This window comes from Scleropages formosus, chromosome 23, assembly GCF_900964775.1.
Source record: "Scleropages formosus chromosome 23, fSclFor1.1, whole genome shotgun sequence".
NCBI lineage: Eukaryota > Metazoa > Chordata > Actinopteri > Osteoglossiformes > Osteoglossidae > Scleropages > Scleropages formosus.
Window position 1 is genome coordinate 4,613,021 of NC_041828.1, and position 24,964 is coordinate 4,637,984.

At 45.1% G+C, this 24,964-nt stretch overlaps 2 protein-coding genes across 2 annotated transcripts; both read right to left on the reverse strand.

Annotated features, from left to right (window-relative positions):
• Positions 1-6,248: 6,248 nt before the first annotated feature.
• Positions 6,249-10,166, reverse strand: LOC108930426 (induced myeloid leukemia cell differentiation protein Mcl-1 homolog). Its single transcript, XM_018745650.2, has 3 exons — positions 9,554-10,166; positions 7,483-7,733; positions 6,249-6,982 (listed from the first exon to the last, which is right to left on the reverse strand). The coding sequence occupies exons 1-3, from the start codon at positions 10,023-10,025 to the stop codon at positions 6,866-6,868; spliced, it is 840 nt and encodes a 279-aa protein (XP_018601166.2). The 5' UTR covers positions 10,026-10,166; the 3' UTR covers positions 6,249-6,865.
• A 4,389-nt stretch (positions 10,167-14,555) lies between these two features.
• Positions 14,556-22,442, reverse strand: LOC108930423 (alpha-endosulfine-like). Its single transcript, XM_018745645.1, has 3 exons — positions 22,284-22,442; positions 18,582-18,704; positions 14,556-17,737 (listed from the first exon to the last, which is right to left on the reverse strand). The coding sequence occupies exons 1-3, from the start codon at positions 22,338-22,340 to the stop codon at positions 17,567-17,569; spliced, it is 351 nt and encodes a 116-aa protein (XP_018601161.1). The 5' UTR covers positions 22,341-22,442; the 3' UTR covers positions 14,556-17,566.
• Between the last annotated feature and the right edge of the window lie 2,522 nt (positions 22,443-24,964).

A 24,964-nucleotide genomic window follows, 5' to 3' on the forward strand; every position in this document is an offset into this window, starting at 1 on the left:
CCCCTCCAACCAGCCTTCCCAGCCTGGTTAGCACAAACACAGTCACTCCATTAGTTTCCCCATAAATTGCCCTAGTGGTTGAACCCTCCATTTACAATTTACCCACAATACAACTATGTACAATAAATAAATCTTCCCGCCAAAACATCAGTAACGCGGGTCGTTGCAGTACATTTGCAAGAGTTTTGGGTTGGCATTTTTTTTTGTCCAGGCCTCGTTTGGACATGTACATTGGGTAGCTATCAGTGACGTTGCTCTGAGTCAGTTATTTGGTGCTGGACCACTTTGCGGCCTGTTTTTAGCTGTTCGTGGCTGGATGCAATTCAGAAGTAGAGAACAAAGTGGCTCAGCTGAGAGCAGCTGCACCCTTCACTCATCACTCAGGTGAGTTCGGGAGATTTGCGTTGTGTTGCCCAAGAGACGGATTCAGAGGAACTTCAGTCTGATTGCAGAGCGGGAACTTTTTCCATTACAGCATCTGCCTCATGAGTATGAGGTCAGGAGACCTCAGCGGTTCTGCTTTTGATCGCTGATGAATGCTGCATTTTATCCATGGTCAAGAGTCACGTTAATCTAAACATATTTGACCCAAATTAGACTTATGACTGAAATTTCTGATGCATCACCAACATGGAAACAAACCAACATTGTGCTCTGTTTTCGGAGCCGTTTTTTGTATTTCGCAGCCGTACAGAATAATTCAGTTTGTTCTAGAGTTCTTATTTAGGAACTGCATGTCCCAGAGAGGGGGGGCATGGTGACGCAGCGGGCTCGGCCGGGTCCTGCTCTCTGGCGGGTCTGGGGTTCCGGTCCCTCTTGGGGTGCCTTGTGATGGACTGGCATCCTGTCCAGGGTGTGTCCCCTCCCCATCCAGCCTTGTGCCCTGTGTTGCCGGGTTAGGCTCAGTTTTGCCGCGTCCCCGCTTGGGACAAACGGCGTGTGTGTGTGTGTGTGTGTGTGTGGTGTGATGTGATGTCCCAGAGAGATGTTGAAAAACTGTTTTTGGAAGTAATAAACTGGGGATTCCTGGAGATGATACAAACCCGAAGACAATGAATGGCCTGGGATAAAGTACCAGATGTTTCAGGACTCGAGTGACTGTTTCAGATACTGGCATTCCCCTAAGGACCCATTTTCATGAAATCGTTATGTATGCCAGCCATGTCATGAGTGAAAATACAGCTTTGAATATTTTCACAGCACCTCGGGGATGTCTGCCGCAAAATTTTTGAGAAAACCGGAGCGTTCAGACCGAAAGGTGCTTTTTCGGATCAGCAAAGCGAAACAATGATTTATTCATGTAGCTCAGACTCCCTGTATTGTTTGGCGTGGAAGTCAGTAACCTGAGGTGAGGAAAACCGCCTTGATCTGAACATCCAATGCCTCGAGAAGGGTTTTTTCCCCCCTCTTTGGTTTCCATGGGATCTGCACTTGGCATCACATCCCCGGTAGCTACATGATAGCTCCTCCAGAGGATCCTCAGCTTCTGGAAGCCCGTGTATTTCAGAGTAAAGGCTCAATGTAGTGGAGCCATGGAACCAAATCCACACAGTACATCTGAGCTCTCATTCATACAACCGCCGAACTAGATCGTCACACCAATTCACACACGGACGGAGCCGGTGAAACACAACAAATGAAAACAGCAAGACGTTATGAGAAAGGCATGCTTCATGAAAGGCTGACGGTGGTAAAGAGGGAGACATTTGCTGGGGTTTGCTGAAAATCCTCCGTCTCAGCACTTTTGCCTGGGTCTGCGACGCAAAACACGGCAACTTCCCCAAAGTGCTTGGGGTGTCAGGCTGGGGGAGGGGTTGTTTGCACACGCTGAGCTGGTGCGTGTTTGCAGTAGAGAGCGTGCAGGGCGCAAGGCCAGCTGACAGACACATTGGTGTTTCGAGGAACAGGCGAGGGGAGGGGGATGTCTCGCTCCTGTCCATCACCGCTCTGGTGAACCACTCCATCCCATTGGTCCGCACTGCACCTCTCATACTCGAAATTATAACTGTTTAATGTCGGGAGGGTGCGGTGGCGCAGCGGGCTTGGCTGGGTCCCGCTCTCTGATGGGTCTGGGATTCGAGTCCTGCATGGGGTGCCTTGCAATGGACTGGCGTGCCGTCCTGGGTGTGTCCCCTCCCCCTCCAGCCTTTCGCCCTGTGTTGCCGGGTTAGGCTCCGGTTCACCGGGACCCCGCTCGGGACAAGTGGTTTCAGACAGTGTGTGTTTAATGTCTGCAAACTGGGTTGCAATGTCATAGATTTCTGTCATGGAAAACACTTTTAGATGCATGAAAGAAGGGCAGCACAGTGGCACAGCGAGTAGCGCTGCTGTCTCACAGTACCTGGGTAGTGTGACAGGATGTGGGTTTGATCCCCGCTCAGTCTGTGTGAAGTTTGCACGTTCTCCCCGTGTCTGCGTTGGTTTCCTCTGGGTGCTCTGGTTTCCTCCCACAGTCCCAAGGCATGCTGTTCAGGTTCCCCCATAGTGTGTGAGTGACAGAAAGAGTGTGTGTGTGTGTTCCACTGATGTACGGATGAGTGGCCCAGTGGAAGTAGTGTATCAAGCAGTGTAAGTCACCACGGTGAATAAGGTGTGTGGGCTGATAACACTACATAGAGTTCACTGGAAGTTGCTTTGGAGAAAAGTGTCTGCTAAATAAATGTCAGTCTCTGCTCTGTGTTGTCATAGCCTACTGGAAGCAGAAACTCAATCAGTTTGCAGGCTTTGGCACTGCAGCTCCTCTCCAACCACCATGCAGTCCGTGGGGGGTCTAATGTGGTTCCACACGTAAGGCCGTGTTTTGGATGTCAAGATGTGTGCAGGTAGACCGTGGTGCCCAAGGTTCTTTCACTGCTGGATGCAGGAAGACGGGACGGTGATTCACCTCGAGCCAACAAGAGCACGGACCGCAAGGGACTGATAGCGAGGTTGATGTCCAGGACGACACATTGCGTTGGTGTGCAGACAGCTCAGGTCCATCAGCCTAATTAACTGGTTCAAAACCAAATATCTGCTCCTTTGAGTTGTTCGCTTGAATTTAAAGGTATTACTATTCATTTCAATCTTGGATCCACCATACTCTAGAGGTTCTCCTGCAAAACTCCACAGGCATTCAACATTATTACAATTGTGTCTCCTTTCGGCAGTCACTTCGCGTATTTCTTGGTTAGTGTCGGCTTACGGAGCAACACGTCGCAGCGTTGCTGTGCAGCAGCCATCACCGTTTCTTCGTTCTCCTGGATTTTTTTTGCTCCAGGTGTTACTGAGCCCATGGAATTTAGTAAAAGCCAAGGAGAGAAACTGTGCTTCAAGTAAGAAGGGATGTTAACCTTGACCATAAATCATGAATCAAAGCAGGAGTCCCATTTCAGAGCAAGACCACATGTGGCTTTGGATTAATAATACTAAAGAACACTCCCTTCCTCTTACTTTCTCTTACATGAGAAATTCCGTCTTTCCAGAGCAGATGGCTGAAAAGGCATAGTTAAGGACTCTCGTTTCTGCAGCGAATTTTACACGAGGGGAAAAAAAAACAGAGCTTTAGCGGCACATAGCATAATCTAGAGGTTTCCTGTAGAGAGAAGATGCTATCAAATATCAACCGTTTCAGTTCTACTGGGTTTATCTTCACCTAGACTAGGCTGTGTTTTCCACCGTTTGCATCATGATGTGTTGCTGCTACAAACCAACATGAGCTACACCCATATCTGCACATGTTTTCTTGGAACTCTACGTTACCTGTTTTGCACAGCTATACTTGAAATAGGAATAAATAATTACTGCTGTAAAACTTGACTTGTGTAATATGACCTTCCATGACACCCAACAGGGCAAGGTGCAGCAACGTTACCGTAATACTACTTATCACTTACTGCTGTCTTTCTCTGGTTTGGGTTCTTCAACTGAAAAATCTCATTGACTTTAAATGGAAGTCTTAGGTCTAAGCTATTCATGTTTTTCTGCACTAAACGCACCTCTTTCCCCAAATCACACACTATGTCAAGTCAGCGAATGATGCCGTACTAAACTGTGGTTGGGAGAAGCCTTGGTGAATGTCAGTTTGCGGCAAACAATGGCGTTTTCTGAAGATTTTAGATCTCTGGACAGCCACGGGATCTCTCCAAATAAACCTGTAACAGTCTGGAAGACAGCAAGACGTGCACTAAATTCCGTCGTGAAAACCAACGCGAAAATTGCTTAACATCAGCCCTATACACAGGCCGCTTCCGGGTTAGCAAGCAGGTGAGGTACAGGTACAAACTTTTGGAGGGAACGAGTATAGCCGCCAGGCTCCGGTGGATTGCAAGGGATTTTTAATCAACCGAACGTGTTTTTGGTTGCACTCAAAACGTCACCCATTCTTCTCCAAACCAGTCACGATCAGTAAGAATCCCACAGCTTTTCTCTTTCCGTCTTCAGTCCAGCTGGCGCACGTCACCCCTGCAGGTATGAGTCAGTTCAGCACAGCTGGGCGTCATGAGCTCATTGCAGGGCTGGCGGAGCCCCCGGCATACCCCTTCCCCTTGGCGGAAGTGGTCTCGCTACCATTGGACATGATTGTTGAGCAAACGCCTTCGACGGCAGCAAACAACAACAAATGTAAACAGTATCTGTGAATAGGGCCCCCACCCAGAAGGGCGGGGTGAGAGGAAAAACACAGCGGTGACCTGAAGGTGCACTGATGTAACGACTCCAGGAAACACAAGACAGAGATGCAAAGCTCTGAAGCGTTACCGCGCACCCCCGCTGCGAACCCTCCTACGTTGCATCGTTGCAGCTGATGCAAGGGCATGCGGTTGCCTACGCAGCACGAGAGTGGAACGGCCGGGGAGCTTCCTGCGGTCACTGGCATCCTTTCTCGGGTCCCACTTGCAGGTGGTAACTTGGCATCTTCAGGTTTCTCCAGCTGACTGCCACTGACGCAATTATGCCAGTGATGCTGCACGATAGTCGATTTTTCAAACGCCTTTGGTTTATATCAGCTCCTCCACTCTTTGCTCAGTCGGAGGGATTACCAGGGCAAATGAAACCACTGAGCTTTCGTCCGTCGATTACCGGATTGAACTGGATCAACTGCTGCCACTTTTCTTTCCAAAATAGGGAAAGTTTGCCTTAAAGTCAGATGACTCTAAGTTCACCGTTTTATATTCTTCACCGTTCAGTTGCTTCCACCCTCAAAGGTTACATCAACCGCTGTAAATACGGTTTGGACTACCTGGTTTTTTGCCGTTTTGGAGGGCACACCCACTCACGCCTAGAGATAACGTTGACGTTTTATTTCCTTTTTTCTGGTTGCGCAGACCCTCGTGCAAAGTTGTTAAAAATTGTCATGAACAAACTCGTGTGTATACAGGAGGCGCCATCCTTTGATAAATTACAAGTGTAAGTCAAAAAGAATCCACAGTAATCTCTATTCATTTGAAAATAGATTATGGCAGATTGACTTCCTCTTTTCAGTGAAAAAATGAAGAGGAAGTTAAATTTGAATGGTGCTACTTCTGCCTTTTCTGAGTTGAAGTCACTGTAGCTAAAATTGGGCTATTGGTCCACAGTGAAGGAATTTGAATCCAAGAGCAAAGTAACTGTCCACCCTCATCACAGGCTGTACTTCCCTCTACAGCACCCTGGTATTCATGGAAACCAACAGCTCGTATCATATATGGTAGTACTTCCTTTATGGGGAATTTTTCAATTATTTGTGTACTTCCTCATTCCCAGTACACCAGGAAGTGTAGGGAAAAAAAAAAAGTTGTAATGTGAAAACACCCAGACCAGCAATTGAACTAAGAAAAATAGAACCCCACCACTACTGCCATTTACTACCTTTATTTTAGGCTCTTTCCTCCAAAGAGATAAAATTGCATTAAAAGGCAAAGTCATTGTGGGTTTTTATAGCAGTGCCAACCCTAGCACTCCAGGGAGAAGTCCCTTTGCTCCCTGAAGTAGAAAAAGCTGGTTGTATACTTGGTTTCAGTTTGTTATGAGCCCAAGTATCACAATAACTGGGCCCTGTGGTGATGTGTGCGCTGACTGGTTTGCATTCCATTTCTCCCAGAATGAAACTGGAGGTGCTCAGCAAAAATGAAACTTCCACTTCTGGCACAAAGACTGACTGGAAACCTAAACCAATGCAGCAGCTATGGGGGTCAATTTCTGTGGACCAAACTGATAGTGAACTAGAATTCTTATTGAAACAATCATGTTTTGACTAAAATACATTAACCCCCCCCCAAAAAAAACCAAGTCAATTAATGGCACTTATTTTATTCTTCAGATGCAAGAGATTTCCTTTAGCTGGGGACACAACCCGGGGAGGGGAAAAACAGACTGAAGTGCTCAGTATCAGGAAAACTGCAAGTTATGTGCTTTTCATTTCTGCCACTTGGAAGAGTAATGCACAGAATGAGCAACTAAGTATGCAGTGCCATTTTTAAATAAGTTTTAATACAAAAATAAATTTATTATAAATTAGATCAGTTGCAGATTATTTACAGTGTCAAACATTCAACTCAAACCAGCACTGCCAGAAGCTGGGAGGTCACAGTTTGTAGGCTGATGCAGAAGGAGCTTCATACTCATGTCCTGATGTCCTAGAGGAGCCACTGAAGTTCAAGAGGAATAACTGACGTGTAGTTGAGAAGACCAGTGACTGGATGTGAGAGAACTGCAACAGCTCAGCAAAGGCACGACTCCACTCCCAAACTTTATTCCATCAGTGACATCCCCATGTCCTGCTGCTTCCATCGGCACAAGCACAGACCGTTCACAGAAGCTGCACACCATCTTCGTTACGATCTGGTGCGGTGGATTGTGTCTGGTGGCGTTACCACGAGAAGCACTTTGCCCTCCGATTAGTCCGTTGGATTCACCGGATGAGAAGAGCAAGTCCAGCCCCAATTCCTGCAACCCCTGCGAAAGCCATAAGGGCATTTCTCACTAGAGACTCCGTGTCCTCAATATGGAAGAAGTCAACAAAGCCCTCCTGAAAGGGAAGAGAAAAGCTGTTACGATCTCAGGCAGAAGTGTTGCACTGTGTTCCAGATTTAAACCAGACTCAACACCATCAAGACCCCTGAATAAGGACAGAAAAGCAGATGAATGGCGCCAGAGCCTCGTATACAGGGATTATGGGTTCTACGAGCAGGAAGGGGTGTAAAGTGACACCCAACAAACTGACAGGTGCTAAATAATGCACATGCACCACTGCTGGTGATGATGGGGGGGAGGAAGTGACAAAGTAGCAGTAGCTCACATTACAAAGGCTTTGAAGGAAATGCTGGAGGGGAATGTGGCACAGAGGGCACAAAGAGCGTGCCTGGGGGGGACTTGGCACCACAATGTTTATTCCCTCAGCACTAGCACACACAATGCAAGTCTGAGGTGCGGCTGCAAACCAACTGTGCTGCCATTAAATTCCCTTCAGGATAAAGGACCAGCAGTGCTAGAGCACCAAGCATGACACTTGCAGCATTGTGTACTCACCCAGCCTTTATTGTTGCTCAACCAATCTTGTTGCTCTGTCACTAGGTAAGAGGAGATCTGACTGGCGACACTGTCTACACAGTGCTCCCTGCCGCTGTCCTTCAGACGCTGGCAGACAACAGCACCAAACGCGATGAGGCTGGCGATGCGGCCCCAGTTGGTGTGTCCATCACTGAAGAGGTTCTTGGCCACAGCTGTGACAAAACTAGTGTCATCTTCTCGATGGTCTACATCCAGCTTTTGAATCATACCTAAATGAGAAATTAGAGAATATCACCATAGGCCCTTGTCCACATGGTTTACAGGAATTGGGATCCTGTTATTCAGTTGAGCCAGTTACACAACCAACTCCAGTTCATCATGGATGATAAGCAGGGGAACAATGTTCACATTATCAACACACAATGGCAGGTCTCTTTAGTAAATCAACAACCACACCAGCACCTGCAATCAAACTCCATGCCCTTGGCCTCATCTCACATTGAGGATGTTTCCTGCATGTCTTCATGTATAAAGTTCCAATTTGCAGCAATGAGGAAGCTGCAAATAAGGTCAGCCAAAGTGCTGTGGTCGAGCTCTCACTTCTATATTTGCAGAAAGGCCGCTGGTTTCGCTTTCACACTTTAGCATCTGGTGATAAGAACGCAAGCTACGTGGAAATGGAGGTGGCCCCAGATTCTCAGAAATACACCCTGAAGAGGCCAGGGCCGCGGTCTGCCTCTCCCCGCTTTACAAGAAAAACTACCTACTGAGCTGAATGAGCAATCACACCTTTAGTTACTTGCTGGTGTGTGGGAGATGCACTTTACGGCTCGTGTAAATATACTGAGCATCTGCACCCCGCAACTAAATGCCAAATGTGTGGGTGGCTGAACTGCATTTGCATTGTTGTGAAGTAGGCAAACATGCAGGATGCAAAACAGGATTTTAGCAGCCAGAGGAATTATTCTTTTGCATATGGGGGTGGGTCTTCAGGTCAGGAAGAACTCAGCAAGTACATACCTGACCATTGAGGCAAGTTCTTTCTACAGAAGACAGCTAAAGTGTTTTATACTCAGTGGCATAATAAGCCAAAGTAAAGGAGGTAAATGTTAGTGTCCCCAAAATCATGTGGTAAGTACTGTTAAGTGAACTCACCATCAGTCAACACCCAGCTTGAACCAGCTTTAGAGAAACATTAAAAGCGTTAACCCCTTGACACTTTGGCAGAGTTAATAAAATCAGCTTCTAATTCTTCACTGCTAAAAAGAGCTGCGTTACACTAAGCAGATAAGAACCCAAATAACCCCAGGAGATGAGTGTTCCGTGTGCTGCGGTCACGGAAAGATAAAATAACGGGTATCGGCCTAAATTCCAAGAAGTGTCGCAACGCGTGACGTCAGCAGTGGGCGAGCCCTCGAGGGGAGGAAGCGAGGGGGGAAGTTGAGCAGCGCGAGCTCACCGGTTTCTCCCCACATTTGCATCTCTAGTATATTAAAACTTAAAGTATATTCACACGTCGCTTCTCGACTAAATGTACATTTTTTAAAGTTGCATCTGTCAGTTTTACGCGGCCAATTTTACAAGGGGAAAAACACCTCGATCAGAACAGAATGAGAATCATTTTAGCTCATGGAAATATGATTATAATCCTTAAGAGTTAGATTTTACCTGGCGTTTACGTGACCCCCACACACACACAAATGGATTTGCTGTAGTAATTCAGGTTAAAACCCGACGCGGGCCCTACGCTAGCCTACGGCGGTCGGATAGGACGTGAGTGGGATTCGAACTACACACACAGCTAGTAGGCTCACGTCCCTCACCCACCACCGCCGGTCGTCACTCAGTTTTTAATGGAAACATGATTGTCCACCGCTTTCATCCTGACGAGGACATTTCGGCTGACAGAGTAATGTACACAGATGTTAAGTTAGTCCACTACTAGTGCCCAGTGTCCTCGGAGCGCGCGGAGTCGATGGGCCAACCAAGTTACAGCCAGGGCTGAGTGTAATGGCGTCCGTAGACGAAGCGCCACTAATCATTAGCCGACCAGGCGGGAGAGAGAGTAAAAAAAAGGGCTCTTTCTTACCCTGGTACACCAGGTGATGCTTCTCGAGCAGCTCTTCAACCACGCGCCGCATCACGGGCAGCGCGCGCGACTGGGCGCAGTCGCCGCGGCTCAGGCCCGCGAACGAGCGCAGGAAGGCGCCGACGAGCGCGCGGGTGTCGCGCTCGAGCTGCGCGTCAGCCTTCGGGAAGCAGCAGGCGGCCAGCGGCGCGTCCGGGGAGCTATCCGGCGAGTCCGGGGGGGAGTTTGGCAGAGAGCCGTCCGCGTTGGAGCTCTGCTGGAAGCCGCCGGGGAAGGAGAGCTTGCTGGAGGACTTGATGGGGGCCGGAGCGGAGTCCACCTCATCGGACACGTCGTCCAGCTCCTCCTCGCTCGGCAGCTTGGAGGAGCCGGACGAGGCGGCTGGGAACGGGCCTTGGTCGAAAACTTTGGCCTTAACACCGGGGCAGAGCAGACTAACAGCGGAAACGCGGTTCATCGTTGACATACTCATGTTTAAAGAAAAAATGTATTGAGTGGCTTCCCTGAAAGAGAGACGGAGTTGCTTGATGTGTGAGTGTTAAGAAGGCTGCGTCTTCAGTGCGTCCGAGTGGCAGGCAGAAGTCGTCACGGGTGGCTTTTAAAGGTGGACGTACAACGTGATTACGTCACAAGACGTGTACGCGTCTGCGGAAAAATGACAACAATTCCAAACACGAGAACGATCCCCTTTTTTTATTGACCAGCCGTCGCTACCGCGTATGGTCGTGTGGTCCGCAAAGCGACTATTTAAAATACGCTCTATTATGAATAGCATTCATAAGAAAGTGAGGAGCAGTGTGAGTTTATTCGGTACCTTCACTCGGCTCATAAAAGACACGCACGCAGCAGGTGGTGTGTGCGTGTGTCTGTACCTCCTCCCTCATAATGATAAATGAATCATTACACTTGACACACCGCTCATCATAGCCAGTTTATTCCTAAAACATCCTATTTCTAGTGGCCGATTTTGGTGGCGAATTTCTCAAAATGTGCCGTGGATGCAGTTGCGCTGTAAAGCTTCTGGAAGCGAGAGCTTCTCCTGTGACATTTTTGCTGTTTCCTCAGTATTCAAATTTTATAAGTAATAATTTCATTAAAAAAAATCATTATTATTATTAAGAAGAAGAAGAATTTTATACTTTTTATATATTTACTAGGAATAATTCATAATTAATCAGCTTTGGTGGCACTGCCAGCAGCCATGAGACACTTTCTTTGCCAGGTGAATGTCCTGTGTGGTCATCTCCCCAGTGACAGTATTTGGGCAATGACATGACTGCAAGAAATAAAAATAATTTAGTTATTGGTCCTCTGATTTTTGTCATCATAAGCATAGCTGTAAATGATGGCCTTCCATAGCGACGCTGTAGGGCTGGAATGATTCAGGCATCCTTCACCTTTCAGTCACGGCAAATATCCGAATCTGGAAAAAAACTCGGCTTCTCTCATAAAATGTCATGGCTAAGTAATCCTAGACCGTTGCCATGTTTATAAACCAGATTTCACAAATCGTGATCATAATACAGTAGTCGAGGAGGTGCATTGTCACTGCTGTGTCATGGTACGTCATATGACTTGTGCAACCAGATTGTGACCCGGGAACATTGTGTTCTTGCTGGGTGGCACATGGATTAAAAGCGGTTGCTACATTCCATAGAAGCAGAGAAGTATTTTCAAATAAATCTGTTTGAAGCCATCATTTACCAAGTCCTGTCAGTAACCCAATGTTTTACATTACATATTTCATTCAGTGGTGCTTTCGTAGTAGAAATGTCCTGCAATTTCTTGGAGTTTTGTGGAGTGGAGTTTTCTGTAATCATTACCAATGGTTTTCAGTGAAACAGGCGCTTCTTTTTGGACAGTAGATTCCATAAATACTACTTGTTCCTGTTGTGTACTAAATGAATATATCAATAGTATTTGATTATACCTCTGTTGTAAAACACAAGAACATATAAAACATATACAGCAAATAGAAATAAAAGTAGATGTAAACCTCCAGCTTATCTAATTCTAACATAACTGGCAATTTAGCATTATAAACATATGCAGGACATTTGCTTTTAAGCTGAACATTACAGCTGGGTCTTGGCTCTTCAAAGTTAAACTTTTAATTCATCAGAACTTCCTCTTTACAGAAGAGGAATCACCTCCTCTATTCATAATTGATTTCTAGGTGAAATCTAGACACTCATTGACCACTGGGCTCAAAGTCTACACAACCACAGGCAGAATGAGAAGATGATTGAACTGGTGATTGTCTTAAAACCTGCCATAACGTTTGATAAAACTGCTCAAAAGACTCCTGAGAGTTATATCATGGATGATTATTCATATGCTCTCTTTTGATGTTTCAGCCTTGACAATGTGTCACTTGCTGATGTCCAGAAGTGATTTGTCTTGACATTCAGATCATACCAAGCCTTCTCTTGAGCGAAAACGAAAACCAGCCTTCTGAGATTTCGAGCCCAGCCTGCCACACCTGTGTTCAGTGTGTGAGTCAGTCTGAAGAACACAGATAAGACACACCAAGTCACATACTTGCATCTAAATCACATCATTCAGTGAAGTGACACAGGAGGCTGTAAATGGGGTCACAGAACACGCCAGATGTTTTTGCCCTAAAGTGGAAGAAAATGAAATGGAAAGAGAATAATAGCAAAAACCAAAATCCAAACATAATAAACTATTCAAGTATATCACACAGTTTATATGACTTTACATACAGATTCCTGAAAGGAACCAGGACTCAACCTCAGAATAAGATATAAAAGTGACAATAAATAACAGCACACTTTGGATTATCTAGTAGTGTCGATCTAATGTACTTAGATTTCCTTAAAAACAGTACAATGTAAAGAAATTACTAGACTGGTTGCCTTCCTGAGATTAAATGTTCTAAGAAAATTCTAAGAAATGACACAAAGATCTTTTCTGATACTCTGGTTCCACCTACTGGCTGCTATGTGCAACTGCACCATTGTAAGTGACGAGACGGTTACTGACGACTGTAGGAGCTTTAAATAGAAGCGTTTAAACAAGACGTAAAATATTTCAGGACCTTTTTGGGAACAAACTTGAGTCAAAAGCTCTTGACGGCAGAAGCTGAAAACTAAATTGTTTGGCTGATTCAAGCTCTTTTGTATACTGCGAACTACAAGTTACTCCGAAGAAAACGATAAACGTCAATAAAAAGTAAATGTAATGAGATGAGTATTTCAATCGTGGGTATCGCGGCCTTATTAACTGGTTATGGGACTTTTAATGCATTACTGATATTTACATAAAGAAGAAAGTCCAGCGAAAAATCTGGAGTGAGATGGAATTTTCTTGAAAATTCGAAGAAACGCTAGACTGGTGTGTTCCGGTGCCACCTAGTGGTTAACGTGTGCAACTACACTGCAACTTTATGACTAGTGATTCAAGATTAGGGACTAAAAAGTGCGCATTTTCACATTAATATAGAAGCACGCATATTGTGTAATGACACGTACATTGCAGTGCACAGAAATGTGTTTAAGTAAGCTACAGACATTTTTTAACCATTGGGTGTCAGTTGCTGAAACCTTTGCCTTGCAGTGTCAAATTTTACTCCTGTAGTACCATTGATCAAGGTATTTCACTCTGAAGTACTTCAGTAAAAACACTCTGCTGTATAAAAGGGTACATATTTCTAAGTCACCTTAAAGAAGTTAGCTGTTTAAGGGTTAGTAACAATTTTTGACTGCATGCACGGGAGCCCTTGAACATCTAATTTTACATTTATTCATTTAGCACCTTTTCTCTCCAAAGCAACATATACATCTCAGACGTTAGGCTATTATTAGATGCCATGCTGTCGTTAACTACTAACCTAAAAGGTAAAGTACATACCCTGGCTCCATTACTTTTTAGTTAACACAAATTTCAGAAGGGTACTAATGTAAAGGTTAACTAGCACCTGTTAACGTGCATTTTTAAAGGCTGTGTCTCATGAAATGACAACCATGCCCAAAATATTTCCAACAACAATGGGTACCGAAGAAAGACATGACTCATTTGTGCCAAAAGAAGAATGCACCAGGAAAGAGCTCCAGGAAGACCTGCTGTCTCTCACTCGAGGATGAGTTCCATTCCTAAATGACTACATTCATTACCAGACAGTTTTCATACAGTATTTTGTTTTATATATCAGAAATAGAACACATACCTAATGGGGGGGGAAAAAAAAAAAAAAAAAAAAAAAACACATAACACAAAACTGATGTAAAACTTTATTTCAAATACTGACAAAAATTACTTTCATCGTTGCAACCTTGCAATCTAAACATTTTCTGTACATGTTTTTTGTATTAATGCATTTTTTTTTGTCTGACAGTCATCTCTCAGTCACCTGTAAATGCTTTTAAAAGTGAGAACATGTCCCAGCTGCCCCGACGCATTCTTAAGGTCAGGGTCCGAGTGTTTTATCTAAATAGAGAAGATTCCATGCCAGACCTAAAGCCCGTTTCAGATTTGTAGTCATTGACAAGGTCAAGTGGAGAAAGAGAAGGTAAGAATGTGGTTATACATCTATTGTGAACTGCTTCACATTCTTATATCTACTCATATTCTCACACACAGTGGCAGAGGGGTTCAGAACGTTAGACATCAAAATAACCAGTTATGATGCATTTTAGAGTGTGAAAATGCACCCCCTGCATGACAGCAAGGGAACAGCTCCACTCCCTGAATTCCTGCTTTATTCTTCCTAAGATTTCAGGGTTCTAATCAATTCATCAGTCTGAGGAACGTGGGCCATCGATTGCCCTTTGCGATGTAGCAGGATGTAAATCGCAATACAGGTAGGAATGTTTTGGTGGGTGTTTACGCTGGTTTTCCTGAAGCACTCTGCCACCAGTCGTGTGCTCTATCCGCAGAGCTCCACACTTGCAGATGATCATGACCAAAGCCAGATGAAAGGGACAGTGCTGATGCGAACCCCTCAGAAGACTTCAACAGCATATTTGCTTATTTATATTTGCACACCTATAAGTTCATACTGTATGATCTGCAGCTGAAAAGCAGGTAAGTCTGGTGCCACCTAAGTTCTGTGACAACAAAGCCAAAAAAAAACAAAATGCACAAGAGAAACAATCAGGTTTCTTCAGCTGTAGGTTAAAATGAGATCATTAATTACATAAGAGGGTTGATAATTACAAAAAAAAAAGAAATGTAGGAATGTACGCTATTTACAGTATGGATAGGACACCAAATCACTGTATTATACAAAAAAAATATTCTTTTCAAAGCTCACTCTGGAAAGGGAAAAAGCACTCTTACACTCACATACATACAGACCACACACAGAAAAACCTGGACAGCCTCACCAAGGTGCTTTACCTGACTGCTGGACATCCAAAAAAAACTTGGTTCATTGGCTCTGCAACATTATCACCAACGACAGAGCGATCCTCACGGATAAAAGGGGGACGAGAAGCGAACCTCTACAGTCCATTCCATCTCGGTCCATTTCAATTCGATCAAAGCTGAAAGCGCTTTCCTTCCCATCACACACAAGTTCCATATTTACATGTCATTTACGATACAATCACCCTTCCCATATTACAGCGGACACATCTGGCACACAGATCAGTTCTCACACAGCTTGTTGGGTGGGTCACATCACCCTCCTTACGCTTACCTCTTTGCCTTCACTAGCCTCTCATTTCAACTCCATTGGCCTTTGGTTGCCGACCGGCCCACTTGCTCAATGCCTAAACGTGAACGAAGTTGGTTCATTAAAGACTTACAGACCCTAGTGTGTGTTCACCCTGCCTTCAGAAAAGGGCAGCAGGAAACTAGGTGGCAGCAAGCAACGGACCCTGCAGGAGACGCTTAAACCCCGCCCATATGAACCAACATGGACAGCATCAGCCGTCAAAAATCCATCAAAGCCCACGTTGCTGCATCTCTGCGACTGATGTATGACAGGCAGAGCCGTGGCTCCTGGGAATCGCGAGCTGTCCACGTGCAGACCTACCTTCAACTCCACCTCGCACATGCTCTCGATGTTCTCCAATCTCCAGTTTTCCTAGTCTGACTCATCAGCACTATCGCTGGGCGTTCGCGTCTATAAAAAAAACGTATCAACGTTACCACCCACATTTCTAAATTCCCACTTGGGAACTGAGGAGACTTGGAGAGCTTACGTGCTACACCCAAGAAACACAAACCGTGACCAACACACTAATCCTCACACTTCTGCGCAAAACACTTCTGTAGAGTCCTCTGTAAATCAAAGTTGAGCTGCACTTCATCGCCACGTGTTGCATTATGGGATCACATAAGACAAGCAGGTTATAGGTGCCTCATCAGCTGGATCAAAGCCAGCATTAACCTGTATCTGAACCTATATATAACCCGGAGGGATGCTTCTCATCGGCATCATTCGCACACAAATGCACAGTGCGTTTGCCGGGAAATCCATTCCGTCAGATTTCATCATTGGGACGCAAAACATGGATATCATCTCGTTGACGTTGAATATCAGTGGAAGGTCATTTCCGTTTCTGCACACGTGGCCTCCAAAGCAAAATCCTGTCAGCTTCACCTGACCATAAAAGAGGATCCTGTACCCTCTGGGGCAAGATTTCATCTCATGCCGATCATGAAAGATTTTATACCAAGTTTACAGAAGTGTGCTCAAAGTGGGAGTGAGAGGTGCACTGAGCCTCCTTCCTGTTTATTCTGAATTTAGAATGAGAGCCTGGATCAGACCTGTGAGTGAAAAGTTGGTGAAAGTATAACTGCCAAGCTCTCATCTTAAAAAGTGACAGAGGATACACTACGAACATTCTTTCGCCCTTAACCACCTGTCTGATCTCACACCCTTACCGGTCCAAAACATTGTCAAAATTGTGAAGTGAGAACAAACACACAGCAGTTTTACCAGAGGCTGTGGGAAGTTACTAAAGTCTGAGAAAGTGGGGGGGGACGAATCAAAGAGCGTGTCTGTGGATCTTCTGAGACTGTTTCCTTTCCTTCAAGCCAGACATGTGGTCTCCAAACAGAACCCACCCATCAACAGTTCTGGTGAGCTTCAATGGAGGCCAATGGCAAGAGGAGCAGCAGCAGAACGCGTATCCTCCTCAGTTCGGACCGGCAAAAAGGTGCGTTTTTGTTTTTCTCCTCGTTGCGCTTATCATGAACTGCAAGGGCCTGATGCGAGTATCAGGCTACAGGGGTTGGGCAGTATGGTGAGGAGAAAAGAACACAAAATGAGAAGCACCAAATATCCATAGAGCAGCTGGAAACTCAAACTTACCTCTGATGAAAGTAACCACGGAAACACCCGGTTAGCTTAAGATGACAGTTTTGGCCAGGACACATTACTCATGCGGCACAACCGCAAACGTCGGAGAAGATGTAGCCATAAGTAGAGCGTGCAGCAGGACACAGCCGATTTGAAGTTCTTGCTCCCGATGACTACCGGAAACACAGGGGAGTTATGTCAGCGCTGCTGAGCCGATGCCATCGCATTCTCTTCTTTTCTTCACTCGCTTTATTTAAATTCTTTTTCTGTAAAACTAAACATTTATCATTTTTCTTTGGCTAATAAACCAAGGCTCTTCAAAGACTTGGCTTCAAGCATCCATGTTATTCTGCCCAACATCGAAAATCAACCGAAAGGAAAAAAAACGATGTCATCACCCTAGCCATGGCCCTGCCTACAGGCGTGAGAGAGATTGCGGATGCGGGCGTACTGAAAACAAGGTACATCTACAAAGGCTTCGCTGATCTCCTTCACACTCCGAATCCTCGATCCCAGAGGGAGGGGAAAGCCAACAATCAGAGGATGTCGCAAGCAGAAGTGCAAGAAGGAAAGATTCCACCCCCAAGTCCTAAAAGAAGAAAAGAGGTCTACCCCAGAGTCCTTTCCTGATTGGTCAGGCCTCGGGGAGCTTGGCGGGAGAGCGCTGGGTGGGGCCAGGGAGATGAGAGCGGGTGAGGGGAAGGGGTGTGTGGCTGGGCTGTCGAAGCAGATGGCCACAGCTAGCCAACCAGCTTGCTGGTGACCAGCGAGGACTTCCTCTGGGGCAGGTCCTGGGGAGTGGGGATGTGGTCTCCTGTCACCAGGTTCTTGTCCGCCCCAGCGGCGGGCAGCTGCTTGTTCTTCATCTTTGCCTTGGCCATGTTGTAGTCACCTGAGTCGAAGTACTTTTGCTACAGAGACAGGAAAGGAGATCGTGGAACATCCTTCACTACAGAGCACAACGCTAACAGTCTCACTTATTGCAATAATCATTTACTGAAAATCATAGTCATCTTACAGTTCATATTTCAGAAATAAAATACACAACATATCTTTGTTTTGTTTATAACAACTTCTGTGTCACTCTTAAGTCCACATTTCACGGTATACTAATGGTTCATCCCCAACGGTGTTTATTATGCACTGGCTTCTTTTCTCGCAGTCTGCCAAGGCAATTTCTTTAAATATTTATTTTAAACTGCATTTTTAAAAACATGTTTTATAAAATTCTAATCTGCAGCAGTGCAAATGTAACCTGTGTCTACCTGTAGAGTGTACGGGTCAAAGAGAATAGGAGTGTGTTTACAGCTCTTTTATGGTGTTCTGAGTGTTGGTGATCAGTACAAAGATGGTGAACGCTGCTCAAACCTCTCCGCACCCTGCACTAAATAAAGTTTTTTCCAGAGCAAAATTTTTATTTTGGCATTTAAAAATAAATTCCAGTGTATTGTAGCTAAATCCAAGATTTCTGTGAATAAATTAAAGGACATCTGTATTAAACTTTTACTTTGAGACTTAGTTCTGAAAAACTGAGCATTTGAATTATAAACAAAACGAGTTACAAAAGACCTTCTGGTTCCAAAGGTCTTTGTAAGTTGAGTAAGAATTGTACAGGTCTGTAGATGAAAGAAAACATACAAGGTATGTTTGCATAGGTTTGTAAAGTTACACCTGATCCTCCCAGCGCAGGCTGACCTTAAATCCAACCCACTCATTGTCAACGACACACTCATCGTGGTTGGAAATTCTGCCTACCCCCTTCTGCAGCCTCTTCATCAAGAAGTCTGAGCCTCCAGGTTTCTGCCCCAGGCTGGGGTACTTGGCCTTCAGCTTTGCCTCCTCAGCCTTTACTGGGTTGGACTCCTTCTCCTGCAAATCCTGTTGGGAAAAGGATTTCAGCACCGTTTCAACAACCACATCCAACTTCAGCACGTACCTCGAAATTTCCAGCAAAAACAAGGGGTGCTGACTTTGCTGACCGTACGAGCACAGTAAGCTGTTTAATATTACTTCACGGTTCACCAGAGTTTACCACGTTTCCTGTATGAAGTGCATCGCTCCGTTTTCAGAAACCGCTCATCCAGTACAGAAAGTCTCAGAAAGAGACTCAGCTTAACTACACCGACCGGCCAAAGTGACGGGGGGGGACACACAGATCTGGGTCATCTGGTGTCACGTCTAAGTCAAAGACGCTTCAGTGTTTGGCCTTCCCACCCACACTCTCTTTATCAGGGTATGAGTTAGATTTTTTCGTTTTACGCAGTTGAAAATTCACTCGGTAGATTTCTCAAGGGTGCAGTAGTAATCTTCCTTGGGACTCAAACCAGCAACCTTCAGGTTACAAGTGTTACCTTGCCTACAAAGAGGACATGTCGCACCTGCATAGCTCTGATTTTAGAGTATCACGTGTAATGCCGCTCCTTTACACCCGAGAGCCTGTTTGCTGAAAGCTGGTCAAGGTCCAGCAGCAGGTAGACGGTCCACGGCGAGAGCCGCGCTCCACCTTTGGTGGGTGTCAAGCGTACGACTGTTGGACTCACCTGTTTCAAACGAGTTCAACAAACCCTTCCATCTGACTTAAGATTTATGGTCTGCGTTAATATTTCACCTTGGTTTGAATATGAAGTCAAACACCTTGTTGAGATTGATTGTCTTAACTAACCATTAATCAGGAATTTTAACACACCTTCAATAGCATGTGCAAACTCTTACTGCACATGACATCACAATGCTGATAGGTGCCATGAAGACAATGTTGGCTCTTCGTGACCAGAGTCCCTTCGGAATGTTCTGCCATCCACTTGTGTCTTTAGTGTCGAAAGGAGTGTGTCCACTGTCATTGTGACTGAGTCAATCAATGTAGTTCCTCTTCCTCCTCTTCTTTTTCCTCCAGCTTTCCCAATTACAACCATCATCCAAAGACAATCCAAAACTTTACTGGTGGATTCTTGATGTGTCCAAAGTACAATAACCTCATTCTCATCATTTGTGCTTCTAGTGAGAGCTCTGTCCTCATTTGATCCAAGATCTATCCATTTTCCTGGATCTCCATCATATCTTCAGAACTGTCTTCCAGCACCACAGTTCAAAGGAGTGTGTTTTTTTTTTAATCCTATACTGCTTTTTCAGTGCACAGTAACGCAATTTATATTCAGTGCAAGTCTTACACAGAGCTTTTCTCTTATCCGATGTTGCATTTCGGTAATCTTCTTCTGGAAGGTACTTCTGGAAGGCATTAAGTAAGGACAGTTGAGTTGTGAGTGATCATACTGAGCTCTGTGTAAGCTTAGTCATGTCATATCGTGTCAGCGTCATTCAAAACATCCCCTTTGCTCCCAAAACCTTGTGCTTAAGTTCATGTTGAGCACCCTGTGGTCAGCTGAGGAGCATGACTTGCATTAGCAGAACCGACAGAGCACACTAAACACGTGTGGGACTGAAGGCCTTTTATCACAAATTGCAATAATCCTTAGGAAATGAATGTCAATTTCAAGCGTTGTGTTGTACTTCACAGCAGAAGTGATCGAGGTCGACGGAATCTGATCACAACAGCCAAAAGAAAAAAGGCCGGGAGGTCAAAGGGGAATTATCATCATGTCCCGCTAACATGAAACAAGAGCAAGACAGAAGCAGATCATTGGCCTTGCTCTCCTTCACCTGTACCGGGCATTAAGTGGACTTCCACACCATCTTCAGAACTTCAGGCTTGAAGGTTTCCTGGGAGACGCTGGCAGACCTTTCCACATAGTTCCTCAATCCAAACAATTTATAGTTCCAGCTCAGAGGGGAAGTGCTCCAGGTCACAGTCTTTCCCCCGTGTTTGCTTGTCTTGATAGATAAACAAGTTTGACATTATACCAGACAGGCTAACCACATACTTACAGAACATAACTCCTGGCCCAGCCCCACACAACAAAGCAAGTGGAAATGATTACCCTAAAACTCGTTTCTCTCCCAGAAAAGATGAATCGCGAATCGATGACTGCTGGCTCAGCATGCAGTGCCCTTGACCAATGACAGGCTGGTGAACAGGGTCACTTTTAGCTCTGCTCGAAGTTTGGGAGATTTAAACGTTTCCTGAGCTTGGAACTCTCCCAGCTGCCAGGCCCAGTGAAGCTGGAATCCACCTGAAGATTTACGTGTCCTGATTAGAGCTGGTGTGGAAAGGTTCTCCGAGTCCCAGAGTAAAGCTCCCCTAAGGAACACGGCACGACTGCAGCAAACTGGAGCTCATCTCCGGAGCTCAGCCCTAAATCTCCGTGCTTCTGGCACCAAAATGCTGACTTCATACGTCCTCTTTGGACACCATCCCTACAAAGGCATCCTGCGCGACCGAACCTTGAATTCTAGAAGGAAAACAACACACCGCCTAAGCTGGGCAGTATCTTCAGAAGGAGGCAGGATAAGCTCTGTCAGTTGAACGGAATTCCAAAACTTTGCACTTATGTAAAATAAATAAATAAATAAAATTCCTGTCTCCTAAACACAGTCTCAACAAGCTCATCGCACGCACAACCAAATACTTCCAGAACAACGCCGCCACACAGGATCAGATCCCTCCAGCAGAGTCTGTTTCACAATTATATTCAGTCACACCATCCACATCCACCAGATAACAGCTACAGCAAAATGTTACCAAAGTACTTTGGTGAATACAGAACAAGACATCATTAAACTCCCCCAGCTGATGTGAACGTGATTGACCTTGGAAGGGGAAATGCACGGCCGGTTGAAGGCAAAGCATAACTGAAGATGCGAAACCACCGCTTCTTGTTGCCATTATTCCTGTAAAAGAGAGGCAGTACCATATGGTGACTTATCAAGTTCCTGTATAAAACAAGATTAGATTATGTTTGCACTGTCTTACTGGAGAAGCCTGCATCACATCAGAAAGCCCCAACACACACACACCCAAATGTCAATACAATATCTGGGTTGATTATTTTACTTCCCTGTACACACACACACACACACACACACACACAGTAAGTTCGCTAAAACAAGTGGACCTTGCGCTACCTTCATTTCCTGCAGTTGTTTAAACAGAAACACAGCTCTGTCACGTGAAGTCTTGTTTGTTGTCACGATGTTGCGCTGGACAGGCAAACTGGTCCTTCTTGTGTGAAAACTGAAAACTGGTTCACGCCTAAACATTAGCCAATAGGAAGAGCGACTGCGTCGATTGATTGGCGCGAAGGCCAATGAGAGGCGGGACTGGCCGCGGAAAAGGCGGGATTTCCGTGTCTCGTCCAAGCACGACAGTACAAGTGAGAACACGACACAGTAAAATGTTTACGACATGCGCTTATTTTACATGTCCTGGCACCACTGACACGCCATACGGCTGAAAGTTCCGTGTTATCGGGAAAAAAATACAAGATCACTTAAGTTCAGCCTAAGAAAACAAGGTAAATAGAGCTGGAAAGCCAAGTTGCCCACCACCACAAATAAACACACCTGCTTCTCCTCGCCAGACTCCACCTGCGCGATCGTCTCCTGATTTTCGGATGACATATTTGCGCAGTATTCTGCGAGCAAACAGCAACGCTCCTCTCCTCCGTCCTCAGCCCACCTCGTACGAGCTCCCTGCGAGTTCAACTGTCTGCTGTCAAAATGGCGGACATGGGGAATGACGTCATTACGTGGGACTACCACACGCAAGCACAGGTACGGTTACCAATAGGGAAAGAGATATTGTAAACACGGCTCGAGAATAGCCAATGATTGCGGGGCAAAGGCGGGTATTAGATGATTGACGTGCCGTATCCAGCCCCAGCTATACAGTAGGAATTGCTAATCGCTTTCTTACCGGAAGTCTTTTTTTCCATGCAGTTTCTGGAAGTATCGCCTACATGTCTCACAAATTTAAAACTTGGCTTTATTAATAGTTATGTTGACAGACAGTAGAATATCGTAACTATAATTATTAAATTTAAATTATGGAAAAGATGTTTGGGCAGCAGATGGCGTAGTGGTTAGAACTACTGTCTTTGGACCCAAAGGTTGTAGGTTTGAATCCCACCTCCAGCTCTAGTACCCTTAAGCAAGATACTTACTCTATATTGCTCTAGTGAAAGTTACCTAGATGGATAAATAATTATCAGTTTCTTTGGAGAAAAGCAATGCATAAATCTAAGAGTTGATTTGAACCTTTCAAGTTGTATTTTTTACCATATTGCGGGTAAAAATGTACAGGGTCTGTATGCAATTGCTGATTGTAGGTGAATGTAGCAGTAAGTCTGCTATATAAGTTATACATTGACATCCAAATCTGTTTTGATGCCGTGGTTGCGTATTGCTGAGGTAGAGTGTGGATGTTTGGTGTATGGAGAGGATTTCAGCCAACAATTCAGCCAGAGACATAAAGAGTTGTGGTGTTTTTATTTCATTCTGTCTCTTATCAACACAGAGCCAGACATGTGAAAAACAGACAGGCATTCATATTTATACTCCTGACCGCAGCATCACATTTTCAATAACTGCTGGTCCTGAGCAGGGTCGTGGTGATCCGGAGCCTATCACGGAAGCCTCGGCCATAAAGATGTGGGGTGGGTGGGGTACACCCTGGACAGGACAGCAGTCCATTGCAGGGTAGCCACACTCTGTCACTCACTCATTCATACGCTAGGGAAAATTTAGCCTGAACTGCATTTCTTTTGGCTGTAGGAGGAAACCAGAGCACCGGGAGGACACGCACGTGAATACAGGGAGAACGTGCAAAGTCCACGCAGACTGAGTGGGGATCGAACCCACGTTCCCTCGCACCACTCGGGCGCTGTGAGGCAGTAGCACCGCCATGCCGCTCCACAGCGATATAGTGAGCGTGAGTGAATGTTGAGTGAAAAGCAAATGAAGCGCAATAAAAAATGTGGGAAAGATTTACAGCATTTTCACAAAGGACAATGGCACAAGGAGATATTTCAGTTTGCGGCCTAACATGTTATTAACAGTCATTACTATCCCAGCTGTGACCACCGGCCTTTATGAACCTAATGCCAGTGTTATGACCGCAGCGTGTGTCTCACGCTGTTGGAAATGAGTCCGGCCCTAATGTCATACAGGTGCAGCCTTCCCCAGACAGCAGGTCGACCACCACAGGTGTGACCTGCTGGTGCACTACCTGCAAAAGGTATTTATGGCTTGAAACAGAAAACGGAGTGGGGGGAGTACAGTACTTTGTATTCACAACAGCGTCTTCCTGCATCGTGGGCCCTTGAATACGGAGCACCTTTCTTCCGTACTTTAACAAAGTGTTTCACTCCAAAGAATTTTTTCTGCAGACATCATTTCCAATATATGAAAACTTACTGAAATGTACTAAAGTTTGTACTGGATAATGAAAGTTAAACATTCTTTCCAATGTTAGAGTAAAAGCAATGTCGTTGCTGGGTCAATATGGAGCAGGATATATGCTGAGTTGTTTCAGCCCATCTTGAATTGATTCAGTATATTATATGTAATTATACATTACTTTTTTGTCCAAGCCCATTTCCCCATATGTTTTGAATAATCATTTGCATCTGGGTTATATCACACCAGGATCTAAAATACATTTGTACAGTCCAGGGTAGTGTATAAGAATATAACCCATTTTGCAGGTCAGTCACAATAACCAGTTCAACTGGGCTGGGTTGTATCATGGGCTACCTTTAACTCACAATTTTTCAAATGCACATATTTTTCAGTAAAACCAATAATAAATAAACCAATCATGTCAGGAACATTTTGTACGGCTTCGGTAATAATTTAATTTGCATTCAGCATTTAAAGAGCAAAAGTTCCGTAGCAATAACCATGACGTTCCCTGCCTATCTAACAAATTATGGAGAATTAAGGCAAGTTGTATGAAGAATGATGTAATGAATCAGTTTACCACAGGTAAACACGTGATCATAATGTAATCAGGGTATTGTCATCCCGCTCAGGCTGTAGAGCGCCTGTAACTGCGAGGGCCGACAGAGGGCGCTCTTGGACGATTGCGTCTCTTGCCTTTTAATGGATTAAATTTGCAGATACCAATTGACAATAAATGGGACGAAACTCCTGGAGGAGAGCACAGAAATGTGGAATCAGTACTGTACTAAACCATCGAAGGCTCATATGTACCGTCAACCACCAGATTCTACTCTCCTCTCTTA